This window comes from Bombina bombina, chromosome 2 (assembly GCF_027579735.1).
Source record: "Bombina bombina isolate aBomBom1 chromosome 2, aBomBom1.pri, whole genome shotgun sequence".
Lineage (NCBI taxonomy): Eukaryota > Metazoa > Chordata > Amphibia > Anura > Bombinatoridae > Bombina > Bombina bombina.
In genome coordinates, this window is record NC_069500.1 from 66,164,091 (window position 1) to 66,182,769 (window position 18,679).

The 18,679-nt window shown below is 40.6% G+C and overlaps 1 protein-coding gene across 1 annotated transcript in view; it reads left to right on the forward strand.

Annotated features, from left to right (window-relative positions):
* The window catches only part of CTIF (cap binding complex dependent translation initiation factor), a 621,404-nt gene that overhangs the window by 89,441 nt on the left and 513,284 nt on the right, over positions 1 to 18,679 (forward strand). Inside the window, exon 2 of the mRNA XM_053701096.1 lies at positions 5,217 to 5,410. Coding sequence (XP_053557071.1) covers positions 5,231 to 5,410 — 180 coding nt within the window. The 5' untranslated portion in view covers positions 5,217 to 5,230. The remainder of the gene's footprint in view (positions 1 to 5,216; positions 5,411 to 18,679) is intronic.

Consider the following 18,679-nt stretch of genomic DNA (forward strand, 5'->3'; position numbering starts at 1 on the left):
TCGGGTTGCCTTATATTTTATTTTGTATCCGATTGGATGTTTTTTGTTTGTGTTTGTTTCCTTATGGAACCATCTGGGATCGATACTCTTTGTTACTTCTCCGGAAGTTGTTTGGACAAGTTAGTCCTATGTTTAATAATGTCTGTTTTCTGTTATTCCCTTATGTGGGAGAATTTATGCAGCTTGCTGGTTAGGACCCTGAGTACAGGCTGGTCCTGTCGGGTTCGTTCGATTTTGTGGCTGTTCAGACACGTGGCGCTCTTCTCTGCTGGACTAGTTTGGTAGTAGCGCTCAAGTTATCATTGTTTTTTATGTTCAACTAAGTATTAGAGAGGACCTGTGGCTTTGCGAGGCGGGAAAGGATTGTTTCAGTCCTTATAGCCTTCAGTCATAGATGACCAGGCAGGGGAGGTTTCCGCTGCATCACTCTCAGACATCTGATTTCAACAGGACCTAGAGTTTCCTCCTCCATGTGGGGTAGGGCTGGCGGGCGTAGCGCCCCGTTACCACTGGTTGAGTGGTTTGGCCTTCTGTTTTAGGCTTCTGGATTGTCCTATTGGGGCTTGATCCATAGCTTGTAGGTAGCTGTACAGCATGCAGAGGGTTTTCTATTTTGAAACCTGTTGCAGATTTTGGCACCTTAAGGGGGTGCATGTAAGCTGTTTCTAGTGTATCTAGATACGACTCTTACTCTGGGCGTGTAGGGTCTGTCTGAGTTATGAGACCTTTGGGTCTTCTTTCATCGTCCTTGGGTGGTTGGATCTCCTTTTGGGGATCTTTGTTCCGGATGTTGGTTGATCCCTGTAGGGACTTGCTTAGCTCAGGGTTTCCCGGAGCTGGGAAGGTTTAGCACCTTTCTCTTCCCTGTGTCCTCTGCCTGTGTGGAGGTGATTGGGAGACTAGCCCTGCTAGTAGGGTTTTGGGAACTCAAAGTATCCCTTCTGTTGTCCTGAGGCTTTGTGAAGTCCCTTCGTTTGACTTCTACCCTTGCTCCTTGGAGAGTTGGACTTTATCTAGGGGTAGTTCCTTCCTTTGGTTGGGGCTTTCGAGTTCTCTTCGCTGTCCAGATTCTCTGGATATGCTCCATTCCCTTTGTCTGTTTTTTTGGCCAGTCGGGGTGTTTAGTTCCAGGGTATAGTTGCCTATTAGGTACCCGGACCTGTTTTTCTCCTGAGTCTTCCTCTTTCTGGGGCTTCGCTCCTGTCCCAGTTTTGTGTTGTTTTGGGTCTCAGGGCTGGTCGGGATGTTCCACGATGGTGGGAACTGGTGCTATGTCCTTGCTCCATCTAACTGACCAGGTCAGGGTTTGCCCGGTTTATCGGAGTATTTATTACTCCTTGCCACAGAGTAACCCATGTCATCTGGGGTTAGCTGGGTGGCTTGGGCCTCAAGAATGTGGGTTTCTACCCGGCTGCTGGTGCTGGATTCCAGTTTCTGGTGCTCCTTAGGGTGGATTCTCTGCTCTGCAGGTGAATGGGTTGGCTGTGCCTCTGTTGGGCGAGCTACTTGCGAGGGGGTCCTCTCTAGGACATTTGAGGGATTTTTTTCTTCCTATTTAGCTGTTGGCTTCGGGCCTTGAAGAAGGTTATTGCCTTTCTGGCCTCTTCCCTTTTTCTTTAGGGGATATTTTCTTCTTAGGGAGACAGAGTCCTTACTTGGGGCTTCTCCTGGTCAGGAAGTGGAAGGTGAACTTGGTTCCAGCTGGAACCTTGCTGGTTCCATGTCAGACTGTGCGGTCTGTTTGACAGATTCTTAGGTCTATGGCAGGCAAACAGGGAATCCACGTGGTATAGCTGCGTCAGAGTAACCGGAACTAATTGCAGAGTGTATACGTCCAGTGAAAAATATGCTGGCAGAGTGCCGTAGCTGCGGTCAGATCCGTGACCGCTGAATGTAACATACAAGAGAGGAAGGCAGGTAGCAGGCACTACTACAAGGTAGGTGCAATAAAAAATATACTTTAATGAAAAAGATTAAAATACATATATATACAAGCTAGACACAAGTACAGGGAGGGAATAGAGCAACTGCCTGATGCGTTTCGTGCCCTTTAGTGGCGCTTAATCATAGGCTATAGTGCAGAGGAAGTGGTACCTATTTATAAGGCTAATTGTTAACCCCTCCAGTGCTGGGAAAAAAATATTTAAAAAAAAACCAAACAATTTGTCAATAAAAACATGAACAATAGGATCTATATACAAAGAAAATTCCAAACTCTGTGTACAAGTACAATAGGGAATATATATAGATAGATATGCTGACACTTATAAACTGGTATACCTCTAAAATAAGAGCAATAAGGAATATGTATCTAAGATAAGAAGTTATATATATATATATAACAATTAAGGAACTATAGCTCTAATCTCGTGTGCATATTAAACTAAACTTCTAAGTTAATCATCTATCAAATAGTTAATATCACACTCTTTATTCATGCCATTTGGTTGGTGTGTATTTAATTTTATGATCCAAAATATTTCTTTTTTGTCCAAAATCTTATATTTATTGCCTCCTCTAGGTGGAATAGTAGAGGGGGCAATAAATATATACGATTTTGGACAAAAAAGAAATATTTTGGATCATAAAATTAAATACACGCCAACCAAATGGCATGAATAAAGAGTGTGATATTAACTATTTGATAGATGATTAACTTAGAAGTTTAGTTTAATATGCACACGAGATTAGAGCTATAGTTCCTTAATTGTTATATATATATGACTTCTTATCTTAGATACATATTCCTTATTGCTCTTATTTTAGAGGTATACCAGTTTATAAGTGTCAGCATATCTATCTATATATATTCCCTACTGCAGTGATTTGCAACCTTTTTTTTGCCTAATTCAGGATATATATACAGAATGTGTGCGTGTGTATGTATATATATATATATATATATATATATATATATATATATATATATATATACACACACACACACACACACACACACACACACACACACACACACACACAGTGCTGTCATGCCATGCCTCCTACAAACTATACATGACATATTGACATTCATTCACAAACAATCATAATGATTGTCTGTGAATGAATGTCAATATGTCATGGTTGTAAATGATGCCTGATGAGCCTGTCACATACCTCCCAATATTTCAAAATTTGAAAGAGGGACACCCCCGCACTGTTGTCAGTCTGCCGCGGCACACCTGAGGATCTCTCACGGCACACTAGTGTGCCACGGCACACTGGTTGAAAAACACTGCCCTATTGTACTTGTACACAGAGTTTGGAATTTTCTTTGTATATAGATCCTATTGTTCATGTTTTTATTGACAAATTGTTTGTTTTTTTTAAAAATATTTTTTTCCCAGCACCTGAGGGGTTAACAATTAGCCTTATAAATAGGTACCACTTCCTCTGCACTATAGCCTATGATTAAGCGCCACTAGAGGGCGTGAAACACGTCAGGCAGTTGCTCTATTCCCTCCCTGTACTTGTATCTAGCCTGTATATATATGTATTTTAATCTTTTTCATTAAAGTATATTTTTTATTGCACCTACCTTGTAGTAGTGCCTGCTACCTGCCTTCCTCTCTTAGGTCTATGGCCTTGTCTGGTTTCAGAGTAGGGTTGTACTTGTACTCTGGGGGATGGCTCTGCCATCTTTATGCTCGTTCCTGTACCAGTTTTGGGATTTTTGTTCCCTTATATTGGTGGCCCAGCTGGGTGTGCAGGTCAGGATGCTTGAGCTGTTTATGGGTCACAGTATCCTTTGGGATGTGTGAGCTTTCTAAGTCTATTCTGATAGCTCAGTCTGCTGGGAGATGATTTTTTCCTTTCTCCTTGACAGGAGACGGTTTCCTTTTCCTTTGGGTTCTAAAGGTATTCTCTCCTTCTCGGGGGCCTCGATGGAAGCTTTGTGTTCCCCTTTTTACGGACCTGTGAGTAGGTCCAGTGGCTTAGGTTGCCTGGAGCGTGCCCTTTGTCGGGGACTGTCTCTTGTGAGGTCTGTTTTTTGATGACTGTTTCTTCTTCTTCCTTGCAAGCTTCCTCTGTGTCGTTCTGTTAGGGACTCTGTGTTCTCGAACTTGGGGTTTCGCCTGGGTCTGTTACACACTCTTTAACGGTCGAATACTTGGGTATTCTAGGGCAGGCACTGGGAGGTTCTTGCCTCTTTAGTTGCGTTCTTTGCTTGCAGGATGTGGGGAGACGTCTATTGGTCTCCGTGCCCAGTTTTATCATGGGTTTCGCCTGGTATAGGCGTGGCCTCCTTCCCTGTGTGGGTTCATTTGGGTCTCTGTGTGCTAGGCCCACTCTTGGAGGTGCTGTTTTTGTATTAAGGGGCCTTTTGGTTTCCTCGGTCCTCCTTGCCTTCCCCTAGGGGATTTCGGCTGCTTTACCCTTCATTTGGGAGGGGTGAGTGGTGGGGGGCGTTGGTTCAGTCGAGTCAGTTTTCCAGTCTTTAGTTTGGCTCTAGACTGGCTGCGAGTCAGTGTCACTGGGGCTTTTCCTTTGAAACTTTTTTCTTGGCTTCGGACAAAGCGGGATTTTTTATTTGGGTAGAGGTTCAAGCTTGGTGCTCTCAGTATGGGCCTCCTATTGTACCCTCCCGTCTTGGCATTCAGTGTACTATATAGCTTAGGTATTGTTTCCCAAAAGTAATGAATGAAGCTGTGGACTCTTTCCATTTAAAAAGAAAAACATAAATTATGCTTACCTGATAATTTCCTTTTCTTCTGATGGAGTCCACAGCTCCCCACCCGTAATTTTATGTGGGGCGTCCTTATATTCTTCTGGCACCTTTTCAGTCTGATATTTCTTCTACTGTTCCTTGTTCCTCGGCAGAATGACTGGGGGATGAGGGGAGTGGGAGGAGTATTTAAGCCTTTGCCTGAGGTGTCTTTGCCTCCTCCTGGTGGCCAGGTTCTTAATTCCCAAAAGTAATGAATGCAGCTGTGGACTCTTTCCATCAGAAGAAAAGGAAATTGTTTTTGCTTATTTTTTAAAAAAAGAATTAAAATACTTGCCAGCAGTTTTTAAACTTTTTTTTTTTTATGCAAACTATCTCAACATGGCACTTTAAACATTAAACATTTAATTTGAAAAACAAACAACCAAACCGGCTCGGGAAAGAGAATGCCTTCTGCCGCATGCGAATGATACAAATGCGTATGCCTAGTTTATATGATATTGGTTGCTCTGATGTCTGCCACCTAACTCAAGCTATCACTTTATTTCAGCCGACTCAGAAGTAATGGAGAACTCCTCTGTGGCTTCAGCATCCTCTGAAGCTGGAAGTAGCCGCTCGCAGGAAATTGAAGAGCTGGAGAGGTTCATTGATAGTTATGTTCTGGAATATCAAGTTCAAGGGCTCCTGACAGAAAAAGCAGAAGGAGATGATGAAAGTGATAAAGCTCAGTCGAATGTGTCACAGGTGAATTTACTAGAAGAATTGTCATGTGTGAGCCGTAATATTATAATAGCGCTTTTGTTCCATGTGATGCAGGTGAGTTTACTGTAAGAATTGTCATGTGTGAGCCGTACTAATATAATAGCGCTTTTGTTCCATGTGATGCAGGTGAGTTTACTGTAAGAATTGTCATGTGTGAGCCGTACTAATATAATAGCGCTTTTGTGCCATGTGATGCAGGTGAGTTTACTGTAAGAATTGTCATGTGTGAGCCGTACTAATATAATAGCGCTTTTGTGCCATGTGATGCAGGTGAGTTTACTGTAAGAATTGTCATGTGTGAGTAGTACTAATATAATAGCGCTTTTGTTCTATGTGACGCAGGTGAGTTTACTAGAAGGATTGTCATGTGTGAGCCGTACTAATAAAGTAGCGCTTTTGTTCCATGTGACGCAGGTGAGTTTACTAGAAGGATTGTCATGTGTTAGCCATACTAATAAAGTAGCGCTTTTGTTCCATGTGATGCAGGTGAGTTTACTGGAAGAATTAGTGAAAAAGGGTGTGTGTACAAGCGCTATGGTAATCCCCAAGCTGTATCCAAACAGAGATCCTAACCAACCTCCAAAAAATATGCACAAGTAGTAAGAAGTGAATACAGCGCCAACAAGAGGCCAAGGGATAAATATACTCACAGAGAGATAAAAGAAGATTATTTAATGAACCATGTTAAAAAGCATCAGTAATAAAAGACTATATATAAAAAATGTAAAAAGCACATATAAATAAAATTACAAATACAGGAATATCTTACAGAAGCGGCTCAAAGGGCCAAAGCTGATAATTACAATAAAAACAAAGGTAATAACAGGTGATCAGTGTGAGTGGTACACCAGAATAAGAGTGTATACTGATAAAACAGAATTAGCCTAAGTACAACTGTAGCAAGTGCATCAAGCAAAAAACTAATAAACAATAATACAAACAATAGTGTTCAAAATTAGTGTTACAAAAATAGTGTTCCAAAAAATAGAAAAATGCACTGCAGTGCAAAAAAAGGGGGGTAGCAAAATAATTGTATAGATACAATCAAATAGTGAGTGAGTGCAAATGGATATAAAAATGCTAGCTACTTAATCCAGTGAGGTTAAGCTATAATTAAATAAAATACACAATATGCAATAACATAAAAAATAAAATACACAATATGCAATAACATAAAAAATAAAAAATAAAATATAATCCAAAAAAGTGTTCAAAAAGTTGATCAACAAATGTTAGTGAAGAACAAAAATAAGTCAATCAAAACTAAAAAATGGAAAAAATGGGTGATGAAAAGCAAGGTGAAAGTGAGGAAATTGATTCCTTCCAATGTTAGTTACTTTAACAGATCCAAATTCCTGAGTGTGGTTGCTGAAGTAGCTGATTGGATCCTAGCACCTGTCAGCTGCTCCTATGGTATCCTAAAAAGTGTCCCTGTAAAAAAAAGAAATTCACAACAGTGTATCCAATATGAGAATGAAGTAAAGATTAAAGTAATGCTTACCAATATGTCAACGCGTTTCTGCCCTCAAAAAAGGGCCTTTCTCAACATTTTTTATATATAGTCTTTTATTACTGATGCTTTTTAACATGGTTCATTAAATAATCTTCTTTTATCTCTCTGTGAGTATATTTATCCCTTGGCCTCTTGTTGGCGCTGTATTCACTTCTTACTACTTTACTGTAAGAATTGTCATGTGTGAGTAGTACTAATATAATAGCGCTTTTGTTCTATGTGACGCAGGTGAGTTTACTAGAAGGATTGTCATGTGTGAGCCGTACTAATAAAGTAGCGCTTTTGTTCCATGTGATGCAGGTGAGTTTACTGTAAGAATTGTCATGTGTGAGCCGTACTAATAAAGTAGCACTTTTGTTCCATGTGATGCAGGTGAGTTTACTGTAAGAATTGTCATGTGTGAGCCATACTAATAAAGTAGCGCTTTTGTTCCATGTGACGCAGAAGAGTTTACTAGAAGAATTGTCATGTGTGAGCCGTACTAATATAATAGAGCTTTTGTTCCATGTGACGTAGGTGAGTTTACTGTAAGAATTGTCATGTGTGAGCCGTACTAATATAATATCGTTTTCGTTCCATGTGACGCAGGTGAGTTTACAGTAAGAATTGTCATGTATGAGCCGTACTAATAAAGTAGCGCTTTTGTTCCATGTGACGCTGGTGAGTTTACTGTAAGAATTGTCATGTGTGAGCCGTACTAATAAAGTAGCGCTTTTGTTCCATGTGACGCAGGTGAGTTTACTGGGAGAATTGTCATGTGTGAGCCATACTAATAAAGTAGCGCTTTTGTTCCATGTGATGCAGGTGAGTTTTCTGGGAGAATTGTCATGTGTTAGCCATACTAATAAAGTAGCGCTTTTGTTCCATGTGACGCTGGTGAGTTTACTGTAAGAATTGTCATGTGTGAGCCGTACTAATATAATATCGCTTTTGTACTGTGTGACGCAGGTGAGTTTACTGTAAGAATTGTCATGTGTGAGCCATACTAATAAAGTAGCGCTTTTGTTCCATGTGACGCTGGTGAGTTTACTGTAAGAATTGTCATGTGTGAGCCGTACTAATATAATATCGCTTTTGTACTGTGTGACACAGGTGAGTTTACTGTAAGAATTGTCATGTGTGAGCCATACTAATAAAGTAGCGCTTTTGTTCTATGTGACACAGGTGAGTTTACTGGAACTGAACAAAGAGTACAAATATAGCACTCAAAACGTTTGTCTGGTAAGTTCTTACTATGAAGCAAAGAATGGAAAGAAATAAAACTTAACTTTTATTGAAAATATTAATGTTAAAAAACAAGGGTGGGGAGGTGTATTAAAAATGCAAATACTCAAATGGTATGGTATATATTGAAAGACTTAAAGGGACATGAAACCCCAACATTTTCTTTCATGATTCAGATAGAGAATACAATTTTAAACAACTTTCTAATTTACTTCTATTATTTAATTTGTTGTATTCTCTTGGTATCATTTGTTGAAGGAGCAGCAATGCACTACTGATTTCTAACTAAACACATGGGTGGGCCAATGACAATCGGTGTGTGTGTGTATATATATATATATATATATATATATATATATATATATATATATATATATATATGCAGCGACCAATCAGCAGCTAGAACTTAGCTTCTCTGCTGCTCCTGAGCTTTCATAGATAAACCTTTTAGCAAAGAATAACATGAGAATGAAGCTAATTAAATAATAGAAGTAATTTGGAAAGTTGTTTAAAATCGTATTCTCTATCTGAATCATGAAAGATAAATTTTGGGTTTCATGTCCCTTTAAAGGTAAATCATGTGGTCTAGGTAATATTGTGGACAAGGAATTTTATTGTTAATATCAGAACGTTATGGTGCCTCTAACCAGAGTCTTATCTCTCTGGCAATTGGTATAAAACTGGTATTGAAAGGTATAGGTATTCTATATCACCGGTATCCCAGGTACAGGTTCCTTATATTACAGAATATCCTGGAATATCTAAAGATATTATTTTGATATTGTATTAAAGGTATAGGTCCCTGGCCCTGGCATTACCAGGACATGGGACCCTGTTATAGACCAATATTTGGCATTACTTGGTAACCTTACCAGACATTACTCAGAACCTAGTGATATTATTACTATCTGGTATCAAGTGGTACCTCATATAATTATTACCATTGGTGACTACACGTTAACCCAGGAACCAGACGTACAGGATAATTTGGTGTTATATGCATCTATTTCACAAGGTCTTTTCTGGTGTTAAGTCTCCACAGTTTACAGGGATCCTCGACTTTGTATTTAAGGTATTAATCCCCACCTGAGATTCCTTGTCCACAATATTGCCTAGACCACATGAGTTACCTTTAAGTCTTTCAATATATACCATACCATTTGTGTAAACATTTGCATTTTTAATACACCTCCCCACCCTTGTTTTTTATCATTAATATTTTCAATAAAAGTTAAGTTTTATTTCTTTCAATTCTTTGCTTCATAGTAAGAACTTACCTGACAAACGTTTTGAGTGCTATATTTGTACTCTTTGTTCAGTTCCAGACTGAATTTTGTGTAAATTACGTAGAAGTGCAAGCACCGACCACTTTAATATTTATTGTTGAGTAATCCTACATATGGGAACGTTTATTTATAAGAATAAGTAGTGCAATTGGTTTCTCCAACATAGTTTACTGGAAGAATTGTCATGTGTGAGCCATACTAATAAAGTAGCGCTTTTGTTCCATGTGACGCAGGTGAGTTTACTGTAAGAATTGTCATGTGTGAGCCATACTAATAAAGTAGCGCTTTTGTTCCATGTGACGCAGGTGAGTTTACTGGAAGAATTGTCGTGTGAGCCGTACTAATTTATTTAAAAAATATTTTACCATGAAGGATACATTGAGATTTCTCTCGTTTTCAAGTATGTCCGGGGTCCACAAATCATTACATTGAAACAATAGGATACAATAAAAAACATAAAACAATATGAATACAGAATATATGCAAAATTTAACATAGAACAGGTAGGAAATATATAATCAACCATGACAGGTGCATTCTGTTTTGAGATATGTAGAGAGGGATCTCTTAAAGGATATTAGGCTTGGGGAAGGTTTGAAAGTGTGCGTGAGGTCATTCCATAATTGTGGTGCTCTTTAGGAAAAGGAGGATTGAGCTGCTTACTTTTTGTATTGAGGCAAACTAAATAATGTGCTGGTACTTGATTGGAGATTATAGGAGGTGGGAATAGCCGGGGAGAGCATTCTGCTCAGGTAGGGTCAGAGCTTCCCAGAAAAGCTCTTAAACACAAGGCTGGAAAGATGGAGGGTTCGTCTGGATTCCAGTGACAGCCAGTTTACTTCTTTTTTTTTTTTTTTTTTTTTTTTTGCAACTTAATTTTTATTAGTTTTTTTAGGCATACAGTTCAACTGGTATGGGTACAGTTGAATACAAAAGCATAAAATTAGGAGCTCATACATACTGTGGTGTATCAATACAACACAATCTAGTGTAGCATTAAGTACTCCAGTTCTATTCAAAACAGTATAAAGTCCAGCATGCTAGATTGTCTTTGGACTGGTGGTGTTTTCTGGTGACAAACCAGATCAGAAGTTTTCATAGTATGCCTTCTAGCTTCGAGTGATCACTAGTAGTAGAGTGAGAAGGTACTAAAACGAAAACATGCAGCTATGCTTCTAAACGTAACAGCAGGCGAATGGTAAAACATAATAGTACATTTCAGTTCAGGAAGTTTTAAGTAACTAGCATAACATCTAGCATGAAAAACATGTGATATGTGTATGGTGGTTTCTGGTCTAGCTGGTGAAATTGGTTATATAAGGAAGACCAACCTAATTTGTGATGATATAAGGGTCTTAGTTGGGGTTTACTCTATTTAGTGTTTCCCAGTAGAACAATATGTCCAGGAAAATTGGTAGTTTATTCTGTTTATAGAAACCATATTGTTCCATTGGAAGAATTTCATTTGTTTTTAGTTTTCACAGTTGGTGAGTGGGGATGTAAGTAGACTTCCAGTGTTGCGCTATGAGTAGTTTAGCGCTATTTAGACATATTTGTGTGAGTAAGGAGTGTATTTTACATCTACAAGTTATAGTTTTATTCAATAGTACAATTTCAGGTGTCAGAGTAAAGTCCTGTCCCAGTAGTGATTTTAGTATTTGTTCTATTGATTTCCAGTATGGTGCAAGCTTGGGGCAGCTCCACCACTTGTGGACCATGCTCCCATTCCCACCACAACCTCTCCAATACAGCGGGGAGGACAAAGGGTATATTCTGTGCAATCTGGCGGGTGTCAAGTACCAACGAAGTAATACTTTAGTTCTGTCAAACGAGTAGATGTGGAGGATCTACGTGTATTGCTGAAGATTTCTACCCAATCAGATTCTTCTAATTGGATACTTAATTCGGTTTGCAATTGTATTTTGTATGGTGGGAGTGAGGGCTGGCTCGCTGTATCCAGCATTAGTTTGGATAGTGATAAGGAACCTCTAGGTGGGATAGCTGTTAAACATAATTGTTCAAAGGAGGTTGGGGTTCGGGTGAGGTTCTGTCTAAGGGTGGTGTTGGGTAAAAAATGGCTCAATTGGGAATATTTAAGCCAAGAAGTGAAAGCGCCATTCAACAAGTCATTTAATTCTAATTGTGGCTTTAGCCTTTCTTGCGCTAGAGTCTTGATAATGGGAATAGTTTCTGGTATTTCCCTTGCTATAGGTGTTTTCCCTACCAATTCATAGCCTCCCATAAATTCCATGTTGGGGGATATTGGGGTCATAGGGGAGCATGGTGTAGATAGTTTCGGCATGGTTATTATTAAATGGTCCCAGTGGCCAAAGATATGTTTGTATAATGACAACTTATAGCATAAAGTGGGTCTGAGGTTAGGGGCTCTAAGAATCTGAGAGTCCAGAGAAACCCAAGCCTTAGATTTATTTTTATTGTGCCAATCTGTGTTGTAGTATAGTGGCTTGATAATATGAATCTAGCTTAGGGACTCCCAGCCCTCCATTCTTCAGTGACCTATAAATGGTTGCCACATTTATACGTGGGCGAATCTTGCCCCATATAAATGTATTAATAAGTTTTTGCAGCTGGGGAATGTAGCACCTGGGTAAAGTGATCGGTATTGTTTGAAATATGTATATTATTTTAGGGAGTAGCGTCATCTTAACAGCCTGAATTCTGCCCCACTAAGATGGGGCTTTTCCTGCCATGTGAGTAGGGTATGACGTGTATTGTTAATTAGCACCTTGTAATTAGAGTCATAAAGCTGTTAAAGCCTGGGGGTCAAGTATTTTAATTTAGATGATTGAAGTTTATATGGGCATATACTTCTAAGGCGCTCAAATTCAGTACTTGGTAGTGAGATGTTAAGTACTTCAGACTTTTGCTTATTAATTGAGAAGTTGGAGAGGTTTCTGAAAATATCAAATTTCTCTAATAGAGGGGGGTATGGAAGTCATGGGTGATGTTAGTGTCAGCAGAACGCCATCTGCAAACATTGATACCTTATAGTTGTTTGGTCCTACTTTGATTCCAGATATTTCTGGATTATGTTGAATGTGGGAGGCCAGGGCCTCCGTCGTCAGGACAAATAAAAGAGGGGAAAGCAGACAACCCTGCCTGGTACCGTTGCATATGGGAAACCCCTGTGACAGAACTCCATTAACTCTAACTCTGGCTGATGGTGAGGAGTAAAGGTGAAATATTCTTTTAATCATAAGCTTCCCAAATCCGAAAAAATGAAGGGTTCTCTTCAGAAAGGGCCAACTTAATCGATCAAAGGCCTTCTCTGCATCAGTCGAGACCAGGACAATTGGCAAATTAGAGTTTTGAGCATACTCTATCAGACGAAAGGTTCTGATAGTGTTGTCTCTGTTCTCTCTGAGTGGTACGAAGCCCGCCTGATCTACGTGAAAAATTGAGGGCAGAATAGAGTTAAGTCTTCTAGCTATGATTTTGGCGTAAATTTTGATAACTCTGTTTAGTAATGAAATTGGACGGTAATTACCCGGGTCGTTCACCGGTTTCCCCTGCTTGTGAATAACTGAAATGTGGGCCTCAAGCTGTTGTGAAGAAAACAGGCCTTCGTGGTCCAATGTGTTGAACGTTTGCTTGGTGTGGCATTAATATCTGGTTAAACTGTTTGTAGTAAAAGTTTGTGAGGCCGTCTGGTCCTGGGCTTTTTTGCGGGGGTATGTGCTGGATTATTTCTAATATTTCTTTAGAGCCAATCGGGTTCTCTAGAGATATTGATAATGCCTCAGGTAGTGTTGAGAGATGAGCATCTTCCAAGTATTGATCAATTAAGCTAATATCCGTGGGAGACCCTGTAGGTGTAATATTATATAGCTTTTGGTAATAGGAGTTGAACGTTTTTGCTATTTCTTTGCAATCATATGTCTCTGAACCGTCCGAAGTGGTAATTTTATGAATATAATTTGCATAAGTCCATTTTTTAAGTGATCTAGCTAGTAATGTTCCAGTTCTATTCCCTTCAGTGAAATACAGTTTTTTGTTATTATAGGCTTTCCTAAGGGCTTCTTTATTAAGTAGGTTATTTAAAATTTTCCTCGCTATGAGTAGGTTGCTGGCATCCGCAAAATTGGAGGGGTTGAGTATATGTGTGTGCTCTGCATCACGTAGTAAGCTCAGTAGTCTGTTGTACTCTTGTACTCTTATAAGATTTGAGGAAACTGTAACTTTACTGAGAAACTCGTCGCTGTATTTTATCTATGTGTTTAATAAACACTTGTTTTTAAGTTTTCCTAAGTTACTTGCTATTTTTTATTCAACTTTTTTATTCACAATAACAAACCTTTTTTGTGGTTGTTAACCACACCCTGAACTCTGCAAGCAAGCTGAAAGATACACCATATACCTGGTTCCAGTTGATCGTGGAGGAGAGATTGCAAGACAGCTCAGGGGCTCTGGCCTGCCTTGTCTGCACTACATTACAGTGCTAGACCACAAAGCACACATCAGAGTGAAACACACTCCTTGCAGTTGTTCCTGCCATATGTACCTGGAGAGAGTTCACCGGACAACTCAGAGGATCCGGTCTGCTTAGTTTGCACTACATTACAGTGCTTGTATACATGTGAGTGTATTTGATTCAAAATTGTATATCTATCATATATTTGCAGAATCACGCTATGTTGGAGCCTTCTCCCTTTTATATAGATCTTATAAGATTTGACTAAGATAGCTTTTTGTTTAAGGAATTCACCCCTAATCACCACTTTGTGCGCATCCCAGAGAATTTTTGGGGTAGTTTGTGTGGCATCGTTGTGATGGAAGTAATCCCTTAGCGTACGTGTTATTTTATCAGCTATTAGTGGTTGGAGTAAGAGTGTGTTGTCCAACCTCCAGACTTAATTCATTGTGGGATGATCTGGCCATTCCAAATTTGAGACTGAAGAATGGTCTGACCAAGGCGTTGTGTCTATATCAGAGTCTCGCACTAATGGGAGACCCAATTGGTCAATACAGATATAATCAAGCCTAGAGTGCGTTTCTCTTGTTAAGTGTATCCAGTCCACGGATCATCCATTACTTATGGGATATTCTCCTTCCCAACAGGAAGTTGCAAGAGGATCACCCACAGCAGAGCTGCTATATAGCTCCTCCCCTCACTGTCCTATCCAGTCATTCTCTTGCAACTCTCAACTAAGATGGAGGTCGTAAGAGGACTGTGGTGTTTTATACTTAGTTTATTTGTTCAATCAAAAGTTTATTTTTAAATGGTACCGGAGTGTACTGTTTATCTCAGGCAGTATTTGGAAGAAGAATCTGCCTGCGTTTTCTATGATCTTAGCAGAAGTAACGAAGATCCTTTGCTGTTCTCACATATTCTGAGGAGTGAGGTAACTTCAGAGGGGGAATAGCGTGCAGGTTTTCCTGCAATAAGGTATGTGCAGTTAAAATATTTTTCTAGGGATGGAATTTGCTAGAAAATGCTGCTGATACCGGATTAATGTAAGTAAAGCCTTAAATGCAGTGATAGCGACTGGTATCAGGCTTATTAATAGAGATACATACTCTTATAAAAGTGTATTTTAAAACTTTTGCTGGCATGTTTAATCGTTTTTTATATATGTTTGGTGATAAAACTTATTGGGGCCTAGTTTTTTTCCACATGGCTGGCTTGAATTTTGCCTAGAAACAGTTTCCTGAAGGTTTCCACTGTTGCAATATGAGTGGGAAGGGCCTATTTTAGTGCTTTTCTGTGCAGATAAAAATACTGACAGAGACATTCAGCTTCCCTCTGCATGATACAGGACATCTCTGAAGGGCTCAAAAGGCTTCAAAGTCGTGTTTGAGGAGGGTAACAATCACAGTAGACTGTGGCAGTTGTTGTGACTGTGTTTAAAAAACGTTTTTGTCATTTATTATTCTGTTTTTGTTATTAAGGGGTTAATCATCCATTTGCAAGTGAGTGCAATGCTCTGCTGACTTGTTACATACACTGTAAAAATTTTGTTAGTGTAACTGCCTTTTTTTCACTGTTATTTCAAATTTTGTCAAAATTTGTTTCTCTTAAAGGCACAGTAACGTTTTTTTATATTGCTTGTTAACTTGCTTTAAAGTGTTTTCCAAGCTTGCTAGTCTCATTGTTAGTCTGTACAAACATGTCTGACACAGAGGATACTTGTTCATTATGTTTAAAAGCCATGGTGGAGCCCCATAGGAGAATGTGTACTAAATGTATTGATGTCACCTTAAACAGTAAAGATCAGTCTTTATCTATAAAAGAATTATCACCAGAGGGTTCTGTTGAGGGGGAAGTTATGCCGACTAACTCTCCCCACGTGTCAGACCCTTCGCCTCCCGCTCAGGGGACGCACGCTAATATGGCGCCAATTACATCAGGGACGCCCATAGCGATTACCTTGCAGGACATGGCTGCACTCATGAATAATACCCTGTCAGAGGTATTATCTAGATTGCCTGAATTAAGAGGCAAGCGCGATAGCTCTGGGGTTAGGAGAGATAAAGAGCGCGCAAATGCTGTAAGAGCCATGTCTGATACTGCGTCACAGTATGCAGAACATGAGGACGGAGAGCTTCATTCTGTGGGTGACATCTCTGGCTCGGGGAAACCTGATTCAGAGATTTCTAATTTTAAATTTAAGCTTGAGAACCTCCGTGTATTGCTTGGGGAGGTATTAGCTGCTCTGAATGACTGTAACACAGTTGCAATTCCAGAGAAATTGTGTAGGCTGGATAGATACTATGCGGTGCCGTTGTGTACTGAAGTTTTTCCTATACCTAAAAGGCTTACAGAAATTATTAGCAAGGAGTGGGATAGACCCGGTGTGCCCTTTTCCCCACCTCCTATATTTAGAAAAATGTTTCCAATAGACGCCACTACACAGGACTTATGGCAGACGGTCCCTAAGGTGGAGGGAGCAGTTTCTACTTTAGAAAAGCATACCACTATCCCGGTTGAGGACAGTTGTGCTTTTTCAGATCCAATGGATAAAAAATTAGAGGGTTACCTTAAGAAAATGTTTATTCAACAAGGTTTTATTTTGCAGCCCCTTGCATGCATTGCGCCTGTCACTGCTGCGGCGGCATTCTGGTTTGAGGCCCTGGAAGAGGCCATCCATTCAGCTCCATTGGAGGAAATTATTAACAAGCTTAGAACGCTTAAGCTAGCTAACTCATTTGTTTCTGATGCCATTGTTCATTTGACTAAACTAACGGCTAAGAATTCCGGATTCGCCATCCAGGCGAGTAGGGCGCTATGGCTTAAATCCTGGTCAGCTGACGTGACTTCAAAGTCTAAGTTACTCAACATTCCTTTCAAGGGGCAGACCTTATTCGGGCCTGGCTTGAAGGAAATTTATTGCTGACATTACTGGAGGCAAGGGTCATACCCTTCCTCAGGACAGGGCCAAATCAAAGGCCAGACAGTCTAATTTTCGTGCCTTTCGAAATTTCAAGGCAGGAGCAGCATCAACTTCCTCCGCTTCCAAACAAGAGGGAACTGTTGCTCATTCCAGACAGGCCTGGAAACCTAACTAGTCCTGGAACAAGGGCAAGCAGGCCAGAAAACCTGCTGCTGCCCCCAAGACAGCATGAAGGAACGGCCCCTTATCCGGAAACGGATCTAGTGGGGGGCAAACTTTCTCTCTTTGCCCAGGCGTGGGCAAGAGATGTTCAGGATCCCTGGGCATTGGAGATCATATCTCAGGGATATCTTCTGGACTTCAAAGCTTCTCCTCCACAAGGGAGATTTCATCTTTCAAGGTTATCAGCAAACCAGATAAAGAAAGAGGCATTCCTAAGCTGTGTGCAAGACCTCCTAGTAATGGGAGTGATCCATCCAGTTCCGCGGACGGAACAGGGACAGGGGTTTTATTCAAATCTGTTTGTGGTTCCCAAGAAAGAGGGAACCTTGAGACCAATCCTAGATCTAAAGATCTTAAACAAATTCCTCAGAGTTCCATCATTCAAAATGGAAACTATTCGGACCATCCTACCCATGATCCAAGAGGGTCAGTACATGACCACAGTGGACTTAAAGGATGCCTACCTTCACATACCGATTCACAAAGATCATCATCGGTTCCTAAGGTTTGCCTTTCTAGACAGGCATTACCAATTTGTAGCTCTTCCCTTCGGGTTGGCCACAGCCCAGAGAATCTTTACAAAGGTTCTGGGCTCACTTCTGGCGGTTCTAAGACCGCGAGGCATAGCGGTGGCTCCGTATCTAGACGACATCCTGATACAGGCGTCAAGCTTTCAAATTGCCAAGTCTCATACAGAGATAGTTCTGGCATTTCTGAGGTCGCATGGGTGGAAAGTGAACGTGGAAAAGAGTTCTCTATCCCCACTCACAAGAGTCACCTTCCTAGGGACTCTTATAGATTCTGTAGAGATGAAAATTTACCTGACTGAGTCCAGGTTATCAAAACTTCTAAATGCTTGCCGTGTCCTTCATTCCATTCCACGTCCGTCAGTGGCTCAGTGCATGGAAGTAATCGGCTTAATGGTAGCGGCAATGGACATAGGGCCATTTGTGCGCCTGCATCTCAGACCGCTGCAATTATGCATGCTAAGTCAGTGGAATGGGGATTACTCAGATTTGTCCCCTCTACTAAATCTGGATCAAGAGACCAGAGATTCTCTTCTCTGGTGGCTATCTCGGGTCCATCTGTCCATGGGTATGACCTTTCGCAGGCCAGATTGGACGATTGTAACAACAGATGCCAGCCTTCTAGGTTGGGGCGCAGTCTGGAACTCCCTGAAGGCTCAGGGATCGTGGACTCAGGAGGAGAAACTCCTCCCAATAAATATTCTGGAGTTAAGAGCAATATTCAATGCTCTTCTAGCTTGGCCTCAGTTAGCAACCCTGAGGTTCATCAGATTTCAGTCGGACAACATCACGACTGTGGCTTACATCAACCATCAAGGGGGAACCAGGAGTTCCCTAGCGATGTTAGAAGTCTCAAAGATAATTCGCTGGGCAGAGTCTCACTCTTGCCATCTGTCAGCGATCCACATCCCAGGCGTAGAGAACTGGGAGGCGGATTTTCTAAGTTGTCAGACTTTTCATCCGGGGGAGTGGGAACTCAATCCGGAGGTGTTTGCTCAACTGATCCATCGTTGGGGCAAACCAGAACTGGATCTCATGGCGTCTTGCCAGAACGCCAAGCTTCCTTGTTACGGATCCAGGTCCAGGGACCCGGGAGCAACGCTGATAGATGCTCTAGCAGCTCCTTG